This window comes from Coffea arabica, chromosome 4e (assembly GCF_036785885.1).
Source record: "Coffea arabica cultivar ET-39 chromosome 4e, Coffea Arabica ET-39 HiFi, whole genome shotgun sequence".
Lineage (NCBI taxonomy): Eukaryota > Viridiplantae > Streptophyta > Magnoliopsida > Gentianales > Rubiaceae > Coffea > Coffea arabica.
In genome coordinates this window covers 46,738,840-46,759,273 of record NC_092317.1, presented here as the reverse complement: position 1 = coordinate 46,759,273, position 20,434 = coordinate 46,738,840, and the positions used below count along the sequence as shown (strand labels likewise).

At 35.7% G+C, this 20,434-nt stretch overlaps 2 protein-coding genes across 2 annotated transcripts; one reads left to right on the top strand and one right to left on the bottom strand.

The window, feature by feature from the left end:
- The first annotated feature begins 229 nt into the window (after positions 1-229).
- LOC113741093 (uncharacterized) lies at positions 230-1,177 on the top strand. Its single transcript, XM_027268577.2, has one exon. It carries the CDS (start codon positions 230-232, stop codon positions 1,175-1,177), a length of 948 nt encoding a protein of 315 aa, XP_027124378.2.
- An 8,232-nt stretch (positions 1,178-9,409) lies between these two features.
- Positions 9,410-9,979, bottom strand: LOC113741092 (glutathione S-transferase U10-like). Its single transcript, XM_027268576.1, has 2 exons — positions 9,920-9,979; positions 9,410-9,763 (listed from the first exon to the last, which is right to left on the bottom strand). Exons 1-2 carry the CDS (start codon positions 9,977-9,979, stop codon positions 9,410-9,412), a joined length of 414 nt encoding a protein of 137 aa, XP_027124377.1.
- Positions 9,980-20,434: the final 10,455 nt, after the last annotated feature.

Genomic DNA, 20,434 nt, shown 5'->3' with positions numbered 1-20,434 from the left:
AAGCTCTACTTTTGAGCAAAAGGTGAAAACGGAGGCTCTACATTGAACAAAGTGAAGCACTAGATTTTATCGAAATTCTGCTCAAGAAAATTCTAAGGTAAATTTCTAACTCAAAAACTTATTTCAATTTCTTATGGCTAATCTTACAAAACAAGAGTTTGTACCTCTTGATATTTCTGGAAAAAATTATTTATCATGGGTATTGGATGTTGAAATCCATCTTGAGGCAATGGGTCTTGGTAATACTATTGTAGAAAAAAATGAATCATCAAACCAAGACCGTGCCAAAGTTATGATTTTCCTTCGTCATCATTTAAATGAAGGATTAAAAATAGAGTATCTTACTGTCAAAGATCCTCTTGTCCTTTGGCAAGATTTGAAAGAAAGATTCGACCACCTGAAGTTGGTCGTTCTTCCAAAAGCCCGATATGATTGGCTTTACCTACGGCTGCAAGATTTTAAATCTGTCAACGAATATAATTCAGCCATGTTCAGAATTACTTCTCAATTATCATTATGTGGCGAAAAAGTCACTGATGAAGATATGTTGGAGAAAACATTTTCTACTTTTCATGTCTCTAACATGCTCCTGCAGCAGCAATATCGAGAGAAGGGGTTTAAAAAATATTCTGAACTTATTGCATGTCTTCTCTTGGCTGAACAAAACAATGAATTGTTGCTGAAAAATCTTGAGTCCCGACCAACTGGTGCAAGTCCATTCCCTGAAGCAAATGCGACCCAATTTCAAAATTCTGGTCGAGGTCGTGGACGTGGCCGTAGAGGTGGCCGTGGAGGAGGCCGCGGACGTGGTCGTGGCCGTGGACGTGATCGTAGTAAATTTGTGCCCCGTGAAAATTTTAACCGTGGCAAACAACAAAATGTTTTCCAAAAGAGGGAAAATAACTACGATCAGAAAAATGGAGAAAAGAAAGTTTATGAAGAAAAATGCTACCGATGTGGTATGGAAGGTCATTGGTCCCGTACCTGTCGTACGGCTGAACATCGTGTTGACCTCTATCAAGCATCATTGAAAAAGAAAGACAAAGGTGTTGAGACAAATTTCATTGATCAAAAGAATGACTATGATGATGGTGATGATGCTGATATGACACACCTCGATGTTGCTGATTTTTTTGAGCATCCTGAAGATGTCAACAAATATCCCATGATTATTTAGATATTTTTATGATGCTTTATCTTTTATGTAATTTTTCTTTCTATTGAATATTTATTTTCGCATCTTTATTAATATTTTTGTTTGAAATTTTCTTCCTGAAGAAGAAATGGATGTCAAATATTTGGGATTAAATAATGGTGATGATGATATTTGTCTCATTGATAGTGCTACTACGCACACCATATTGAAAAATAAAAAATATTTTTCTTGTTTAAAAATGGGAGAGACAAACGTTAATACCATTAGTGGTAGTGCAAAATTGATTGAAGGCTCCGGAAGAGCCACTATATTTCTCCCTGAAGGGACAAAAATTATTGTAAATAATGCACTATTCTCTCCCAAGTCTCGAAAAAACTTGTTGAGTTTTAAAGATATCCGCGAAAATGGATATCATATCGAGACAATGACTGAGACAAATGGTGAATTTTTATTAATCACAAGTATCATTTATGGGAAAAAATGCGAAATAGAAAAATTACCTTCTTTTTCTTCTGGCTTATATTATGCACAAATTAGTGCAATTGAAATTCATCACCTAGTAGACCAGAAGTCTACTCATCCCAATGATTTTATGGTTTGGCATGATCGTCTCGGACATCCCGAATTTATAATGATGAGACGAATAATTGAGAATTCACATGGCCACTCATTGAAAAATCAAAAGGTATTAAAAGCCAATGAATTCTCTTGTGTTGCTTGTTCTCAAGGGAAATTAATTATTAGACCATCACAAGTTAAAGTTGGGACTGAATCCCCTGCATTTCTAGAACGAATTCATGGTGATATATGTGGACCTGTAGATCTACCATGTGGACCATTTCGATATTTTATGGTGCTAATTGATGCATCAACTAGATGGTCACATGTATGTTTATTATCTACTCGCAAATTGGCATTTGCGAGATTGCTTGCTCAAATAATTAAATTGCGAGCACAATTTCCAGATTATCCAATAAAGAAAATTCGTCTAGATAATGCTGGTGAATATTCGTCACATGCTTTTGACGATTATTGTATGTCCATTGGAATAACTGTTGAACATCCTGTAGCTTATGTTCACACACCAAATGGTCTAGGCGAATAACTTATTAAACGGCTACAATTAATTGCTAGACCATTGTTGCTGAGGTCTAAACTTTCTTCATCTACTTGGGGACATGCTATTTTACATGCAGCAACACTTGTGAGAATTAGGCCGACAAATTATCATACTTATTCTCCCCTACAATTAACTTTTGGTTATGAGCCAAATATTTCTCATTTACGAATATTTGGTTGTGCGGTGTATGTCCCAATTGCACCGCCCCAACGTCGTAAATTGGGCCCACAAAGAAGATTGAGAATATATGTCGGTTATGAATCACCTTCAATTATTAAGTATATGGAACCATTGACAGGTGATTTATTTACTGCGAGATTTGCAGATTGTCATTTTGATGAATCATATTTTCCGACATTAGGGGGAGATAAAAATCAACCGAAAAAGGAAATCACTTGAAAAATATCATTGAATTTTCTTGATTCTCGTACTAAAGAATGTGAACTAGAAGTTCAAAGGATTATACATTTGCAAAGAATTGCAAATCAATTACCGGATGCATTTAACGACTCCAGAAGAGTTACTAAATCACATATTCCTGCTGAAAATGCTCCGATTAAAATTGATGTCCCTGAAGGACAAATTACAAGTGCTAATGAGTCTAAAGCACGCTTGAAGCGTGGGAGACCTCTTGATTCCAAAGATAAAAATTCTCGAAAGAAAAGAGGAGTAGATGAATCAACAATTAGTAACAAAATTCAACCTCCAGAAGAGGTCGCTCCTAAAGAGCCAATTCTTGAAGAGAATGAAATTATAGAAAATTCAATAAATTTTGTCACTTCAAGAAAAAGTTGGAACCGAAAAGAAATAATTATTGATAATATTTTTGCATATAACGTAGCACTTGATATTATGGCAGAAGACGAGGATCATGAACCTAGATTGGTTGACGAATGTCGACGTAGAAATGATTGGCCAAAATGGAAAGATGCGATCCAATCTGAATTGGACTCACTGGCTAAAAGAAAAGTTTTTGGACCTGTAGTCCAAACACCTGAAGGTGTAAAGCCAGTGGGATATAAATGGGTATTTGTGGAAAAATGAAATGAGAAAAATGAAATTGTGAGGTATAAAGCTAGACTTGTAGCCCAAGAATTTTCACAAAGGCCTGGATTTGATTATGATGAAACGTATTCACCTGTAGTGGATGCTATCACATTTAGATATTTTGTGAGTTTTGCAGTAAATGAAAAATTAGATATGCGTCTAATGGACGTCGTTACTGCATATTTATATGGGAATCTTGAAAATGATATTTATATGAGAATCCCCGAAGGATTCAACATGCCTGAAGCATGCAAATCAAATTCTAAAAATATTTATTCTATTAAATTACAAAGGTCTCTGTATGGGCTCAAACAATCTGGACGTATGTGGTATAATCGCCTCAATGAATGTCTGACTAAAGAAGGTTATACCAATGATCCAATATGTCCATGTATTTTTATCAAGAAAAATGGATCAAATTTTGTGATAATTGCTGTATATATTGATGATCTAAATTTGATTGGAACTCCTGAAGAGATTCAAAATAGTGTTGAATATTTGAAGAAAGAATTTGAGATCAAAGATTTTGGAAAAATAAAATTTTGCCTTGGTTTACAAATTGAGTATTTGAAAGGTGAAATTTTTGTCCACCAAACTACTTATACCCGGAAGGTATTAAAACGATTTTATATGGACAAAGCACATACATTGAGTACCCCAATGGTTGTCAGATCTTTAGATCCTAATAAGGATCCTTTTAGACCACGAGAAGAAAATGAAGAGATACTTGGTCCTGAAGTACCATATCTCAGTGCAATTGGTGCACTAATGTATCTTGCTAATTGTACAAGACCTGATATATCATTTGCAGTAAATTTATTAGCAAGATTTAGTTCCTCGCCCACAAGACGACATTGGAATGGTATTAAACATATTTTTCGCTATCTCCAAGGAACAATAGATCTTGGTTTATTTTATTCAAATAAATCCAAACCTGAATTGGTTGGTTATGCTGATGCTGGGTATTTATCCGACCCGCATAAAGCAAGATCTCAGACTGGTTATTTATTTACATATGGAGGCATAGCCATTTCTTGGCGATCTACAAAGCAATCACTAGCCGCCACTTCATCGAATCATGCTGAAATAATAGCAATTCATGAAGCCAGTCGAGAATGTGTTTGGTTAAGATCAATGACCCACTATATCCGAAAGAATTGTGGGTTATCCTCCGGGGAAAAAAATCCTCCAACTATATTATATGAATATAATGCAGCTTGTATAGCTCAATTGAAAGGAGGATATATTAAAGGAGATAGGACGAAACACATTTCACCAAAATTCTTTTTTACTCATGATTTGCAAAAGAATGGTGAAATTGATGTGCAACAAATCCGATCAGATAATAATCTGGCCGATTTATTTACCAAGGCATTACCAACTGCGACATTTGAGAAATTGGTGAAGAGTATTGGAATGCGACAATTAAAAGATCTCAAATAACGTTTGCATCAGGGGGAGAAAATTATTACACAAGAATAGTGTACTCTTTTTCCTTCACTAGGGTTTTTGGTCCCACTGGATTTTTCCCTAGTAAGGTTTTAACGAGGCATATTCTTTGTGTAATGGACATCCAAGGGAGAGTGTTATGAAATAACAAAAATGTGGATGTCCCTTTATATTTCCAAGGGGATTAATTCATGATTTTATGGCTACATTATGTATAGAAGTTACAATCCATAAATCTATTCATGTAATGGAGAAACCGTTTTATAAGTTTCTTCATATTATTGTAGTAATGGATATTTAATAGGATTTATGTACCTTTAATCTTGTAGTGCCTATATATAGAGGTACATTGAGACCCTTTGGGTGACTTTTGTATCTTGTTGAAATATAAGGATATCTTTCTCCCTTTTCTCTACTCCTTTCTCTAATATCTCTATTCATATTATAGTAGTTTATTAGTTTTACAACATCTTTGTTTTTAAAGCAAAGTACATATATGCTTTTGATAAAATTTGAATAGTGGATCTTCATTTAAATGTACATAAAACTTTACTACTTGTTTAGTTTTCATTTGAAGTGAATATTTTTTAAAATTTGTTTACTTTTTATTATACAATTAATCTTCTTAACTTTCAAAATGACAATATTTGAGTAGTTAAAAAAATTAAATAATGCTATATCCTTGAAAACAAATGGACATAATTTGATTTTATTTTTGACTATATAATTTATTTGTATCAAAGTACGATAAAATGAAATTAGATCTTCTATAAAGATTTATCTGTTCATTTTATATATCTTTCTAAGTACAATAATTAGTCTTAAAAAGCACTATGTCAAATATTTTATGTATATTAAAATTATTATTTTAATACCCATCGATTCAACTAGTGAACTACTAGTTGAACCAGTAATCCATTGACCGATTCATTTGTCGGATTCCTTGTAAGACCGGATTTAATAATTATGAATGGGAGGGCTTTCCAGGTCAGTACCATACCATATCTTTAAATGTTGGTATAAAGAAACATCTCTTTTATGTGAAACTTGGAATGTCCACAAATTATTTCATTATCTAGTACATGAGTACACCTCATATATGCTTTGAATCTGCGAAATATGCTTTGCTGCTAAGGACTCTTTTAAAATTTTTTTTCCTTTTTTCATTTTTGAAAAAGGACTCTTTGAATAATTGTTTACTCCCATATAGTGGACTGGAGCACAAGATACAATGTACAAAATGTACGTCATCAGAACCTTTCCATTCTTTGACAAAAAAAAAGGGATAATTTCAGAAACCTCCCCTGAGGTTTCTGACAGTCTCACTCACCTCTCCTGAACTTTGTAAAATATCATATACCTCCCTTGTCAGATTATTGGACCCTATTTGTGATATCATTGATGATAAATTGATAGATATACCCTTATAACTTATGATATATTTTGACAGAATTAATTAAATGAGTAATAGAGATATAACTTTTGATATAACTTATGATAGACCTTCTATTCCACTTTATACTTTTTATTCGTAGTACAATCACCAATGAAGAGTTTAGCATTAGTGTTACCTTTCTCTAAAGTAATGTATTTCATGTTTTTTTTTTGGAAGACAATTATCTAGTGTAACTCATTACTTATATTTGGGTAAATTTGGTTTTCAAAAATTCAATGATGTAAATTGTATATTACATCATCTCATAAAGTGATGCGACACAATTTGGATTATTGAATTTTTTGAAAATTGGATCTACCTAATCTCTGGTATTCAAACGAAGCTTGTTGAATAAATTCGACTAACTACAGTGTGAATTAAATTTTTTTTTTAAAATCCCAACTAAAGTATCTAGCACTAAATGAAATGAAGTATCTTGCTACTTCATTTCATTTTCCATAGAGAAAATCACAAAAAGAGTTATTAAACTATTGAGAATTTGGTTATTTGATCGTTACACTATTTATTTAACTGCAATTGCCATTCACTCAATTAACCAAATAGTGAAAAAAATTTTGTGACTTAACTAGTAAAAATTTATACTTTTAATCACTCAAATAATATTTTTTTATGATTTAACTAATAAAAATTTATACTTTTAATCACTCAAATTATAAAACTATACATTTTTTTTATATCACCAGAAGTATGTTTCAATTAATTGAATGATCATATTAGCTAAATAATGTCTAATAGCTAAAACAAAAAAATATAAATAGCATTGTAACATTGTTTGAAGAAGCTATCTGCATTTGTCTCTATCTGGTTCAACTTATTATTTCTTTTTTTTTTTGCTTTTGCTTTAGCTCAAGTTGTGGATAAGCAAAAAGGGCATATGTGGAACACAAATATCATCTCACTCCTCAAAATATTTTTTTAATGCTCATTTTTCTGACATGGGCTAATCTTGTTACTCCAACTATAAGTTCAGGGGAGGTATCTGATATTTTGTAAAGTTCAGGGGAGGTGAGTGAGACTGTCAGAAACCTCAGGGGAGGTTTCTGAAATTATCCCAAAAAAAAAGCACCTTTCCATTCCGATATCTGACCCACCATTATTTTAGCTTATCATATTCCATCATTTATATCCACCGTCAGCTTTGTTGTCCAATAAATTAATCAAAGACTTAGACTAAAAGTGAAGGTGACTTTAACTTTCAAAAATAATAAGAATACAAAAAAATCAAGCTAACTTAGTTTATTACCCATGGGCTATACACTATTTATTACGTGGTTATTGATTTTTGTTTACCTGTCTGACTGTCTTGACTATTTTTTTCGCACTAGATGAGTTTAAAACAATTTTTTGTGTGATGTTAGCAATTAAGCATTGTATAATTGGATTAAGAATGAAAATAGAAAATAACTCGAGAAATTTAAATCATGAACAACAACACAAGTTACAGACTTTATGGAAATTTTGGGTGCTATAACAAATTAACAGGTAATATATATATATATATATATATATATATATATATATATATATATATATATATATAAACTCTTCTAGTTAGACGAATCATTCATGGGAAAAATCTTGAATGAATGAAATTAATATGTGGACAAATTTGAAAGGAGCTGATGTTTGGTTGTGGAAATATTAGGAAAGGTGGTATGTATGACGCAAAACGGGCTTAATTTAAATTCGTTTACTAACTCATGATAAAATAAATAAAATTTTCATAACTTTTATATTGGTGCTAATTGCAAACTTGGAGAATAATTTTTGAGTTCTTATATTGGGTGCTTTAATGGGTAAAGATGGATTATTTTGCAGAGTCATAATTTATTTGCAATACTCTGGTCCTTCATAGATTTTTTGTAATTTTATTATAAAGCAAAAAGGAATAAAAAACAAATATGATGTTGTTTTGTGCAAAAGCTAAAAATAATATTAATGATAAAGAATACACATTTCAACATGTGTACTAATTAGGAAGGGCTCTTAGAGTTCTCCCACTGTCAAGTTCAAAATTCAAATTTTGAATCTAACAGTTAAAGGTATAGAGAGTGTTGGAAGGAGAGGAGAAAAAAATCGAGATGTGTATAATAATGTGAAAATTGTATAACGGGATCCACTCTTTCGTTTTCTACATGTTTATCCTTAAAAAAAAAATGAAGCACTCCTTAGTATTGACTGTAGCTATTATTTTCTGTTTTCCGCAATCGAAGCACAAAACTGGTTGTCTTCTTAATATTGACCAGCAGCTAATATTTTCCTTTATCCGCAATGGAACACAAATTGGTGTATTGGCCCTATTTTGTAAAGTTCAGCATTCTTGTTAGTGATGATTATTTACAACGAGATGCTATAGAATTTTCTTGACTAATTTTCTTGTTAGTCATGATACACTAAGGAATTTTCCTCGTTTTTATGTAGTGAATTTCAAAGATAAAAGGATAATGAGTGATGAACACAGGATTCTAGTTTTAAAGTGAGATATAGTGACATACACTAATTGATTCTATTTCTACTAGAGAAACACAGGTTCAGAATTCAATTTCTTATAAAGGAAAAAACTATTACAAGTCAAATGTTTTGTGCTGCCAAAAAAGTGTATCCACCACCCGTCAATCTTCTGCTATTGGATTATAGCTTTCTTTTCTATTAGTATTAACCCTATCATAAATAAATAAGTACTAATCTTCTTAAGACAAAGCTATACTCATCTCTGTGTTTTATAGTTACTTAACTCTAATTAGGTGATGAAAAAACAATTACTAGCACACAATTGCAACGTATGGAACATGGATGAGAGATATATGCTGCAATTGATGGGCCATTTCTTGATTGTTGAGTTCGAGAATTTGTTTACAAGGCATTGATAGTTTGTTTCCACATGAGGATCATTTTGTTAAGCATTGACATTCGAGAATTAGTTTGTCAAGGATCGATTGTTTTAGACAAATGGAAATTGGAAAGTTTTCTTGGTCATGAAATGACTGGAACTATATATATATATATGTGCTCTTTGGGATTCAAATACAAAGATTCCGCTAAGATGGCTTTATTGATTGGAAACAGGCACGCAAAAGGCATTGGCTTCAATAGAAATACATAACAAAATGAACTCAAAAACACTCAAACTGCAGGAAATTTTCAATTCAAACTAGTTAAGCAATCAGTGGCCGCCAGCTGATTATGTCAGGAACTGAAAAAGACCAACCAGATGGTCATGAGGAACTGCAGATTCCTTGATCACAGGCACCTCATTCAGAGCTTGAAGCCATGAGTAGATGAGTGGAGTCTTCTCAGCATCGACAACCTTCACACCAAGAACCTGTTCCTGTGCCTTGTAGCCAGCAAACGTTGCAAAAACCATGATGTCTAGGATCCCTAACTTTTCAGCACTGATATCGACTGGACATCCCTCTGGGAAGTAGAATTCCTTCACACCATCTTCTAAAATTTTAATCTTCTCATGCACTTCTTCAACGATTTTCTCATTTCCTTCGTTTTCGGGCTCGTAGAGTTTGGAAATGGTCTGTAAAATCTGCATGAATACAAGTTAATGATACACAGTTTCTGTGAGACAATAGGAAAACATTTATTGAAGTGAAAAAAATGAATACCTGTTGGATGTAAGCAACCCAAAAATGAACTTTGGCTCTTTGATATGGCTCCTTGGGCAAGAGTTGAGGTCCAGTACTTGTCCAGACTTCATCAAGATATTCAAGAATGGCGAGTGATTCGCATACTGGCTTTCCATTGTGGACAAGAACTGGGACCTTGTTATGAACTGGATTGTATTTGAGGACTTGTTTGCCAAATTTTCTTCCACATACTCAAAGGGTATGCCTTTGATTTTCAAAGCCAATTCAACTCTCTTGGAATAAGGGTATTGAAGATTATCTTGTGTATACGTGTTTCTCTGTACCTTTAGTTATTCTCTGTAGTCTATCTCTATCTGCCTTTGTACTTTTAGCTGGTATCTGTTGTTGTTATCCCTGAAAGTTTTTTTAGGAGTAGTTGAGGTATGATAGAACTCAATTATTGAGGCGTGATAGGATTCTAGTTTCAGATTGGTACGTGATAGAATTGGGTCCTCGCTATTTGTATATATGAAAGGCACGGCCACAAGAGGGGACAGGGGGTCCCAGGATTTTTACATGGTATCAGAGCCATGGATGACGACGGGAAACACAAGAATTTTGGGAAGAAACTTGTCTCACCATACATCTTGAGTTTGAATGACAATCCTGGGACTATCATTACCCAGGTACAGTTGAAGGGTAACAACTATGATGAATGGGCTAGAGCGTTGCGCACTGCATTAAGAGCCAAGAAGAAAGTGGGATTTATCGATGGAACAGTGGAGCAACCAGATGATGATTCTGCCGACCTGGAGGATTGGTGGACTGTCAATTCGATGGTAGTTTTGTGGATACTCAACACGATAGAGCCAGCCTTGCGATCCACCATAGCTCATGTGGAAATCGCAAAGGACCTGTGGGAAGACATCCAAGAAAGGTTCTTTATTGCTTACGGGCCTCGGGTACAACAGATCAAAGGAGAGATTGCAGAGTGGAAACAAAGGGCACTTCCAATTGTGACCTACTATGGGAAGTTGAAGCAATTATGGGAGGAGCTTGCAAACTATGAACAAATTCCGACATGTCAATGTGGAAGATGCACATGCAATCTTTCAGTCCAACTTGACAAGAAACGTGAGGAAGAAAAACTTCATTAGTTCTTGTTGGGTTTAGATGACATGGTATATGGAACAGTTCGTTCCAACATTCTTGGCACAGAACCTCTACCCAGTGTGGGTAAGGCATATTCGTTGATATGCCAGGAGGAGCGCATCCGAAGCATGTCTAGAGGGAAGGAGGGGCGTGGAGAGCCCGTGAGTTTTGCTGTTCAGACTAGCATAGGAGGTAGGAAGCTTGGGACTGAAATAAAGGACAAGTCTGTACTGTGTTCATATTGCAATCGCAGTGGACATGATGCTGGAAATTGTTTTCAGCTCATCAGATACCCTGAATGGTAGGGCGATCGGCCCAAAGGAAATGGACGCGGCTCAGAACGAGGATACGGAAACCAGAATTCAGGACGTGGACGTGGGGGTGTGCCTAGGGCTAACTCCGTTCAGACGATTGGTCAGTCCTCCTCATCAACGGTAGCCGCAGAAAGAGAGCATACAACACAAGGATTGTTGAACGGTGAACAGTGGGCAGCTTTCCTGAGTCTGCTGAATTCTTGCAAACCTGGTACCAATGAAAAGCTAACTAGTAAGAATTATTTGAACTGGATAATTGACTCGGGTACGTCTCACCACATGACTGGAAATTTAGAATGTATGTCTGAATTAAAGGATTTGACGGGGTGTGCAGTAGGGTTGCCTGATGGCAGCCAAACAACGGCACTGAAAGAAGGGTCAGTTCGGTTGGGGAAATATTTGAAGTCGAAGAATGTGCTTTATGTCCCCAATTTGAACTGCAATTTAGTTTCAGTGTCACAGTTGCTTGATGAATTGAATTGCAATGTTTTATTTACTAAAGAGTTATGTATTATACAGGACCGCACTTCGAGGATGGTGATTGGAGCAGGTGAACGACGTGAAGGGCTTTACTATCTCAAGACTAGGGGTGGAGTCGAGCTCGAGCTCGAGCTCGAGCAAGCCTCAAACTTCGGACTCGAACTCGACTCGATGTAATTAAAGATAACTCGAGCTCGAACTCGTATAAGATTCAAGCTCGAGTACTCGAACTAAGCTCGTAAAATGAGCTCGAAAACATTTGTTTTCTAGACTAGAATTCAGCAAAAATTGAGCGCAAAAAACTGTGCTATCCTTCAATATGCATTTTGCTTCATTTCAACGCAAATGCCAACCATATGATTCAAGCACTCTAAAAGCAACAGTATTAAACTAGTTAATATGATAGAAAAAATGATAATTTCTCAATAGCCAAAATAGCCATGTAAGCAAAAGAAATAGAGAACTTAATATTAATAGCATTTAGTCACAATACACTGAACTTTGTACGATTTGAGATCAAGTTATCTATACAACATTCTATTAAGTTTCATTGCCAAGATTCTATACAGCAACTCATGTACAGATTTTAGTCAAAAATCAAAATACAACCTGGTAGTAGCTATACAACATTCACTTGAGTCAAAGAAATCACCAGATTCACTATAGCTATGCAGATTTGAGTCCAAAGTCAAAACACAACTTGGCAGCCACAGCTTGTCAACAGTCAAAAAAATCTCCAGATTCACCAAAGTTGTACAGATTTGAGTCAAAAAAGTCAAAACACAACTGGCAACCACAGCTTGTCAAGTGTCAACATTCGCTTGAGTAAAAAAGTCACCAAATTCACTATAGCTGTACAGATTTGAGACAAGTCATTTGAGATGTTAACTGCATAGAGTTCAGATTCCAAATTCCAAGTTTCTAACACCTATTGCCAACCAAAAAAATATAAGTCCTGTCAAATATCACCAAAGACAAAAAATGAATCAAATTAAGGTACAAAATTATCAAGAACTCTAGATAACCACAATGCCAAACTTGATTCAAAATGAGCCCTTTGCAATAAACCTTCAAGTCTTAGGCAATTCAATTTCTTTGACTATTTTAGCTTGCTGCATTTACAATAAAAACCACCCAAGGCAAATAATTTAGAAAGAAAAGAAGTCATAACTTGTTGAACTTGGCCACAAAAGTTGAATGATAAAATAATAAAACTTACTTTCACTTTCTTTGAGATCTCATGAAGCTTTCTACACCAGTCCCTTACACACAACAACACTTGAACCGTATCTGGATGAAGGGAAGCACGATAGCTATCAATAACTCGAGTTTCGGCACTAAATGTGGCCTCAGATGCCACTGTAGTTACAGGAATAGCCAAGATGTCAGCCGCCATTTCGGACAATATTGGATACGCAACCCTATTACTTTTCCACCACTCCAAACAATCATAGGCATTTGGGTTGGAACCAGTCTTTAGGCGAGCCTTTTCTAAATAATCCACCAATTCAGATTTCTGTGGCTTAGTAGTCTCCATTTCGTCACAGTACTCATCAAAGTCAACCCACCTAGAAGAAGATGTTGCATTTTTTTGTGGCCCTTCTGAAGCACATGAGTGGATTGCATTTTCATTTCCAGTTGCATTCAAATATGCATACTCATCATAAAGCTCAAATAAAGCTTTCTTCACACTGGAAATATGTTCTTGTGCCTTAAAAGATGGAAATATTTGAGGGAAGGCGAACTCAACAACTCTCATTTTCTTCCTTGGATCTAAAATGGCAGCAATAGCCATTAACAAATTGCATTCGCCCCAATATTTGTCGAACTTGGCCTTCATCTTTCTAATCATAGCTTGGATGAAGTCATTTTCATCATTTGCTCGAGAATCTAAGACTTTCTTAATTTTCACAACCTCTTGAAGGAATAAATTGCTCGTAGGATTTTCACTCCCGGATATCACATGCGTGGCTGCCCAAAATTTCTCTAACACAGAGCACACTTTTTCTGCATTTTCCCAATCCTCATAAGCTGGACAGGAATCATAGAGTGGATCTCTATCTTGAAAATGAGGAAAAACATCTTTGAACTTCATAGCACAGCTTAGCATTTCGAAGGTGGCATTCCATCTTGTTCGACAATCATAAAGCAATTTCTTCCCGGGTATTTGAAGTTGTTGTGCAATCTCAGCGAACAACAATAATCTGGTCTCCGAGCGATTGACAAAATCGACGCTGTCCCTAATTTTGTTTACAATGTCCGCAATCTCAGAAAGGCCGACTTGAACAATAAGGTTCAAGATATGCGCACAGCATCGAACATAAAACAACTTGCCGCCACCTAGTAGTTTCTTCGATCTACTAAAATCATCCCGCAAACTCTAATAGCCACATCATTGGCCGAAGCATTGTCAACTGAAATTGTGTGTATTTTTTGCTCAATACCCCAATCCTTCACATACTTGAAGAGTGAAGCAGCAATCTCAACCCCTCGTCTAGGAGGTGGTATGTGAACAAAGTTGAGCACTCTCTTTTGTAGCTTCCAATCCGAGTCAATCCAATGGCCAGTAATAACCATATATTCGATCTTTTGATTTTTGGATTTCCAAAGATCGGTTGTGAGGCTCACCTTTTTCACATTTCTCAACTTTTTCTTCAGCTTCTTTTTCTCAAGTTCATAGACTGCCACACAATCATTTTTTGCTACTCCTCTAGTGATCTTTTGCCACTCGGGCATGCCACGCTTTAGGAAAATATTCAAACCTTCTTCTTCAAGAATGGTGAAGGGATGTTCGTGCATCACAATCAAATGTGCAGCGGCTTCTCTCATTTTCTCCATGTCAAATTTCCCGGTATGCAAAGGTGGTATAGTAGGAAATGCATCATCAGCCGGCTGAAAGTTTAGTTTCATTTGTTGTGCAGCTTGTCTTAAACTTGTTTTTCTAGATGGACATGAGTTTCGGTGCCGCCACAAGCTAGTTGTTTGCTTTGATTTACCCCTCGATAGCTTTTTATTGCAGTAATGGCAAATGGCATAGTAATTGCCATTTTCTTCAAATTCGTTGAAGTCCTCCCAAGCTTCAGAAGTTTTATTCCATTTTGGAATATGGAATTCATCATCTTCATCTAATTTATCTTTTTCTCCTTCTTCATTGCTATCGTCAGCAACCACAGCTTCTTGTCCTTCTTGTATATTACCCAAAGGAGTACTTTGTGTAATTAGATTAGTCATCACGTTTCCTAGATTCATCGTTGACTCATTGGAGACATATATTGGGTTGTCCAATATCAATGGAGTACATGAATCAGCATTGAAAACCAGTGGGATACAAGAAATCTCGGGTTGACTGCCCTTGTCTTGGGTTGACATCAGTCCATAAACACATGCAGTCCAAGGCTCCAAGCTAAAGAAAGACAACAAATTTTCAAATTAGGGCAAGGAAATTTTCAAGCTAAAGAAACACATATCCATTAACGGAGGCTTTCACCATGAATTTCAGAGACTTTTAGGGTGTAAACAAAACTATTTAAAAAAAAAACCTTGCTCTGATAATTATTTAGAGAAGTTTTAGGCATATGAATTAAATAAAGAATACATTTTTTGAGGTTTTGCTGATAATTCTTTTCAATAATGAAAAGATTAAACCTGCCACATTTCATTAATCACACTTTGATCATCAACAAATGTATAAATCTATATTAATCACAGTAATCAAATGCTATGATATACTCTTCCTACATTTTTTTCAAAGGCTTAAAATAAAAACAACTTTCAACTGTCTCAAATATCTTTTGACTTACGCTAAAGGGAAAAGAAATTTCATACTTGTGTTGCTTCATCCCTGCTTTTTATCATACTTGGCAAATCCATACATACCTGCCCTTATACTTGTGTTGCTTCATCCCTAACTTTATACTTTTGTTAGCTAGGACCAACTAAACCAATTATAGAAAGTTCAAATATTGTTCTAGATATGCTAACATGGAGGTCAGATGACACGTACTGAAGAAAAACTTTAGGAGTTCCATTCTTAGAAACATGAACAATATGAAATCAGCAATGCTCATTAATCAATATGGTTGTTTCTTAGCTTTTGCTGGGTATCATGCTGTTGACGTGCCTTGGCAGCATTCAGACCTTTGCCAACAGGCTCAAGAGAAAACAAGTGATTCCTCTAGCAAAAAAAAAAAAAAAAAACTTGCTCGTATCCAATTTATGAGAAATTGCACAGAAAGACAGAAATAACAAATCAATCTTTAACCCAAAATTCTCTCTTTGAAGACTCTTCACTAAACAGCCAGTGGGTGGCAGAGATTCAAGAGAAGGAGAAGAAAAAATAAAAGGTCGGAGAAGACAAGGAGGCTTTCATATCAGATGCACGGGTTGTGGTGACCAAATCTAAATACAGTAATCAACAATTTCAGCAACAAGCTTAAAATACAATTTTTCCTCACGTTTTCCTTACCAGTATGCTCAAACGCTTAATACATAATACAACCAAATTCTTACCCGCATGCTTAATACATAAATTCAAAAAGGAGATAAGGAGATTCTGAACTTACAGGCGGATTCAAAAGCTACCGGCGATGGATAAGCAAATCAATAGCTGCTCTGGAAAGCTTCAACGAGCTAGCAACAGAGACACGACTTGGGAGTTGAAAAGAGGAAGAAAGGCTCGATGGGAAATGGGAAATGGGAAGTGGGAACTGGCTAAAAGGTTAGAAAGGCTAAAAGGCTAGAAAGGCTAGAAAGGCTTGATGGGAAGTTTGGGCGGGAAGTGGGAACTTGTTGACTATTCTTTTTAGTATAATTATCACTTCACCCATAATTATTCCTCAGAATTTATTTACTCATATTAGTAATTTTATATATAATTTTTTTTTTAATTTTTTATGCGATATTCGATAGAGCTCGTCGAGCTTTCGAGTATCAAATTTATGGGCTCGAACTCGACTCGATAGCTCTATCGAGCAGCTCGAGATCGAGCTCGAGCTCGAGTCGAGCTCCACCCCTACTCAAGACCATGGGAGAAATTAGGGCATGCAATACAACATGTCGGGATATCAACGGGCTATGGCACAGACGAATGGGACACCCATCTACAAAAGTAGTAGGATTACTTCCTGATGTGAGTTCTAGCAGTAATACGTATGATAAGAGAAAACCTTGAGAAATTTGTTTAAGAGCCAAGCAGACTAGAGAAGTATTTTTTCCTAGTGATAATAAAGCAAATGCAATTTTTGAGATGATACATTGTGATATATGGGGACCTTATCGAACTACTGCTTCTTGTGGTGCCTCATATTTTTTAACTATTATGGATGATTTTTCAGGAGCTGTATGGATACATATGTTAGTTGTTAAATCCGAAGTAGAATGTGTACTCCGTAATTTCTTTGCAATGGTCAAAAGACAATTTAACAGGGAGGTGAAAATTGTTAGAAGTGACAATGGCGTGGAATTCACTTGCTTAGATAGTTATTTTGCTGAGAATGGAATGATACATCACACATCATGCGTTGGAACACCCCAGCAAAATGGGCCCGTTGAAAGAAAACATCGCCATATTTTGAATGTGGCTAGAGCATTGCATTTTCAAGCAAATCTCCCTATTGAATTTTGGGGAGAATGTGTGCTGACTGTCGGATATTTGATTAATCGGACTCCATCCAAACTTTTAGGGAATAAGACGCCGTATGAATGTTTGTTTGGACAGCCACCCAATTACAAACATATTCGTGTATTTGGATGTTTGTGCTACGCTAGAGATGTGAATCGTGAGAGAGATAAATTTGCTAATAGGAGTCGGCGTTGTTTATTTGTGGGATATCCCTTTGGTAAGAAGGGATGGCGGCTGTATGATCTTGAAAATGGTGACTATTTTGTATCACGAGATGTGGTGTTTTCAGAAGATGAGTTTCCGTATGCGGATGCAAGTGCAACTAATACAATCAATGATGTTCTAGGGACACGTCCAGTTGAGGGAAGAAAGCCATAGGCAGCAAATGGGTATACAAAATTAAGTACAACTTAGATGGCACTGTCGAGCGGTATAAGGCACGTCTGGTGATTCTTGGCAATAATCAAGTTGAGGGAATTGACTACCATGAAACATTCTCTCCTGTTGCAAAAATGGTGACTGTTCGCACTTTCTTGTCTGTGGCGGCAGCAAAGGAATGGGAACTTCACCAGATGGATGTCCACAATGCGTTTTTGCATGGTGACTTGGCAGAGGAAGTGTATATGAAGATGCCTCTGGGTTTTACAACTCCACAATCTGGAAAGGTGTGTAGGTTACAAAAATGTCTTTATGGGTTGCGACAAACTCCCTGTTGTTGGTTTGCTAAACTCACAACTGCCTTGCGACAGTATGGTTTCTCTCAATCTCATTCCAATTATTCGCTATTTACTCTGAGTCAGAATAACATACAAATTGGTGTGCTTATGTATGTTGATAACCTTGTGATTGGGGGCAATAACAGGGCTGCAATTCAGCAATTCAAGGACTATTTGTGCCAGTGCTTCCATATGAAAGACTTAGGCGTGTTAAAATACTTCTTAGGAATAGAAGTTGCTAGAAATAAGGCTGGAATTTTTCTCTGTCAACGGAAGTATGCGCTGGATATTATTACTGATGCTGGGTTATTGGGTGCTCGGCCAACAGGAATTCCGATGGAACAACATCATCGGTTGGCAATGGCAGAAAGCATGCCTTTGATAGAGCCAGAGAAGTATAGGCGGTTAGTGGGCCGGTTAATTTATTTGACATTAACGCGACCTGAGTTGTCTTATGGTGTCCATGTGCTCGCTCAGTTTATGCAGCAACCCAAAGAGGAACATTGGGAAGCAGCCTTGCGGATGATTCGCTATTTGAAAGGCAGTCCTGGCCAAGGCATATTCCTTCGATCAGACTGCAATTTGCAATTGCAGGCATATTGTGATTCAGACTGGGCTAGTTGTCCTTTGACACGCCGATCCCTCATTGGATACTTTATTTTATTGGGCAACTCTCCTTTCTCTTGGAAAACCAAGAAGCAACATACAGTGGCAAAATCATCTGCTGAAGCAGAGTATCTGTGAGCTGCACTAGTTGAAGGGTCTGCTAGCTTCCCTTGGGGTGGTACATTCTGGACCTATGCAACTTTACTGTGACAATCAAGCAGCAATGCATATAGCAGCTAATCCGGTGTTTTATGAACGGACAAAACATATCGAGGTGGATTGCCATTTTGTGCATGCTGAAGTTCAAAGTGGAAATGTTAACACTAATTATGTGCGTAGTTCAGAGCAGCTAGCCGATATCTTTACCAAATCGCTTGGGAGACAACAGCACGAGTATCTTCTTCGCAAGTTGGGCGTTCGAGATCTCCACGCACCAACTTGAGGGGGGTATTGAAGATTATCTTGTGTATACATGTTTCTCTGTACCTTTAGTTATTCTCTGTAGTCTATCTCTATCTGCCTTTGTACTTTTAGCTGGTATCTGTGGTTGTTATCCCTGAAAGTTTTCTTAGGAGTAGTTGAGGTATGATAGAACTCTATCATTGAGGCGTGATACATCTTAAACTCTCAATTTAAAACACTGTACACACTAAAATCTCAAATTTATCTCATTTAAGTCCAATTAATAACAACATTAGCAAAATTAATGAAATGGAGGATCTTACAAATCAATGATAATGTGCTGAAAATGATCAAAAAAGTAAAGGAATTGAAAATTTTAATGTACTTCTAAGAAAATACACAAGTTAGAATTGTTATATCATGAAAACAACTTTGGAATGAAAATACTTTTTAGCATTTTACATGAAGTTTTTATGTTTATCGACTGATTTTGTCATTTTGAAACTTGAAATGGGGGGTAAATGTAATATCACAAACTTTAGATGGAGTAAGTGCAATTGTCAGGTACCCGAGAGGAGATTTCTAAAATGATCCTTTAATCTAATCATCTAAGCCCGTTGAACGCTTTGCTAGACTTGATTCTAGGATTAGTACTTTTTCATCATGGCCCTTTCTTGACTTTGACAGTTCAAATTTTCCACATGACGTGTTTGTTGCTCAAATCGTTACAAATCAACCATAAACAAATGGACGTCTTGTTGCTCAAAAGAACAAAAAAATGGATGCATTTGGATAGGAGATTATTTGAAAAATATCATTTAAAATAATAATGTAATCTTTTTTATGATGTAATAAATGTGAGATTAAAAAAATTTGTTAAAATTGTGCTTATGATATTAGTTGAATAATTATTTATTTATTTTTGTAAATCATGCTAACCAAATGGACCTATTAAGCAATAGATAGCCCAATCATTGACATCAAGTCGACCCAACCCATAATAAATTAAGGTAAATAAGAAAGGACTATCCATAAAGCTAAGAAAAAACAAATTTAGTTGAATAGATGTATAGTCCTTGGGTGGCAATATTTTCAGAGCAATAATGTTCCTGTTAGAACAAAAGTTTTTAAAATGTCAAAATTACCCTCAATCAGTTAATTCCATATATTCTTCTAGATATTTTTTAGATCCATTAAGCACTAATTACTCCTCTTCTTTTCTCTCCAAATAAAATTTTTTTCTACTCACTAACATTCATCTCTGTCTCTCTCTATCACGCACATTATTTCATCAATTATTTTCATGATTTACTAAATTATTCTTGGCTTTAATTATTTCTC

Bases quoted from the DNA above. Each gene is read 5' to 3' on its own strand.
- LOC113741093 (XM_027268577.2), top strand. From the start codon at position 230: ATGGGTCTTGGTAATACTATTGTAGAAAAAAATGAATCATCAAACCAA.
- LOC113741092 (XM_027268576.1), bottom strand. From the start codon at position 9,979: ATGGAAAGCCAGTATGCGAATCACTCGCCATTCTTGAATATCTTGATG. The intron at 9,764-9,919 runs GTACTGGACCTC...GTATTCATGCAG, and splicing joins TCTTGATGAAGTCTGGACAA to ATTTTACAGACCATTTCCAA.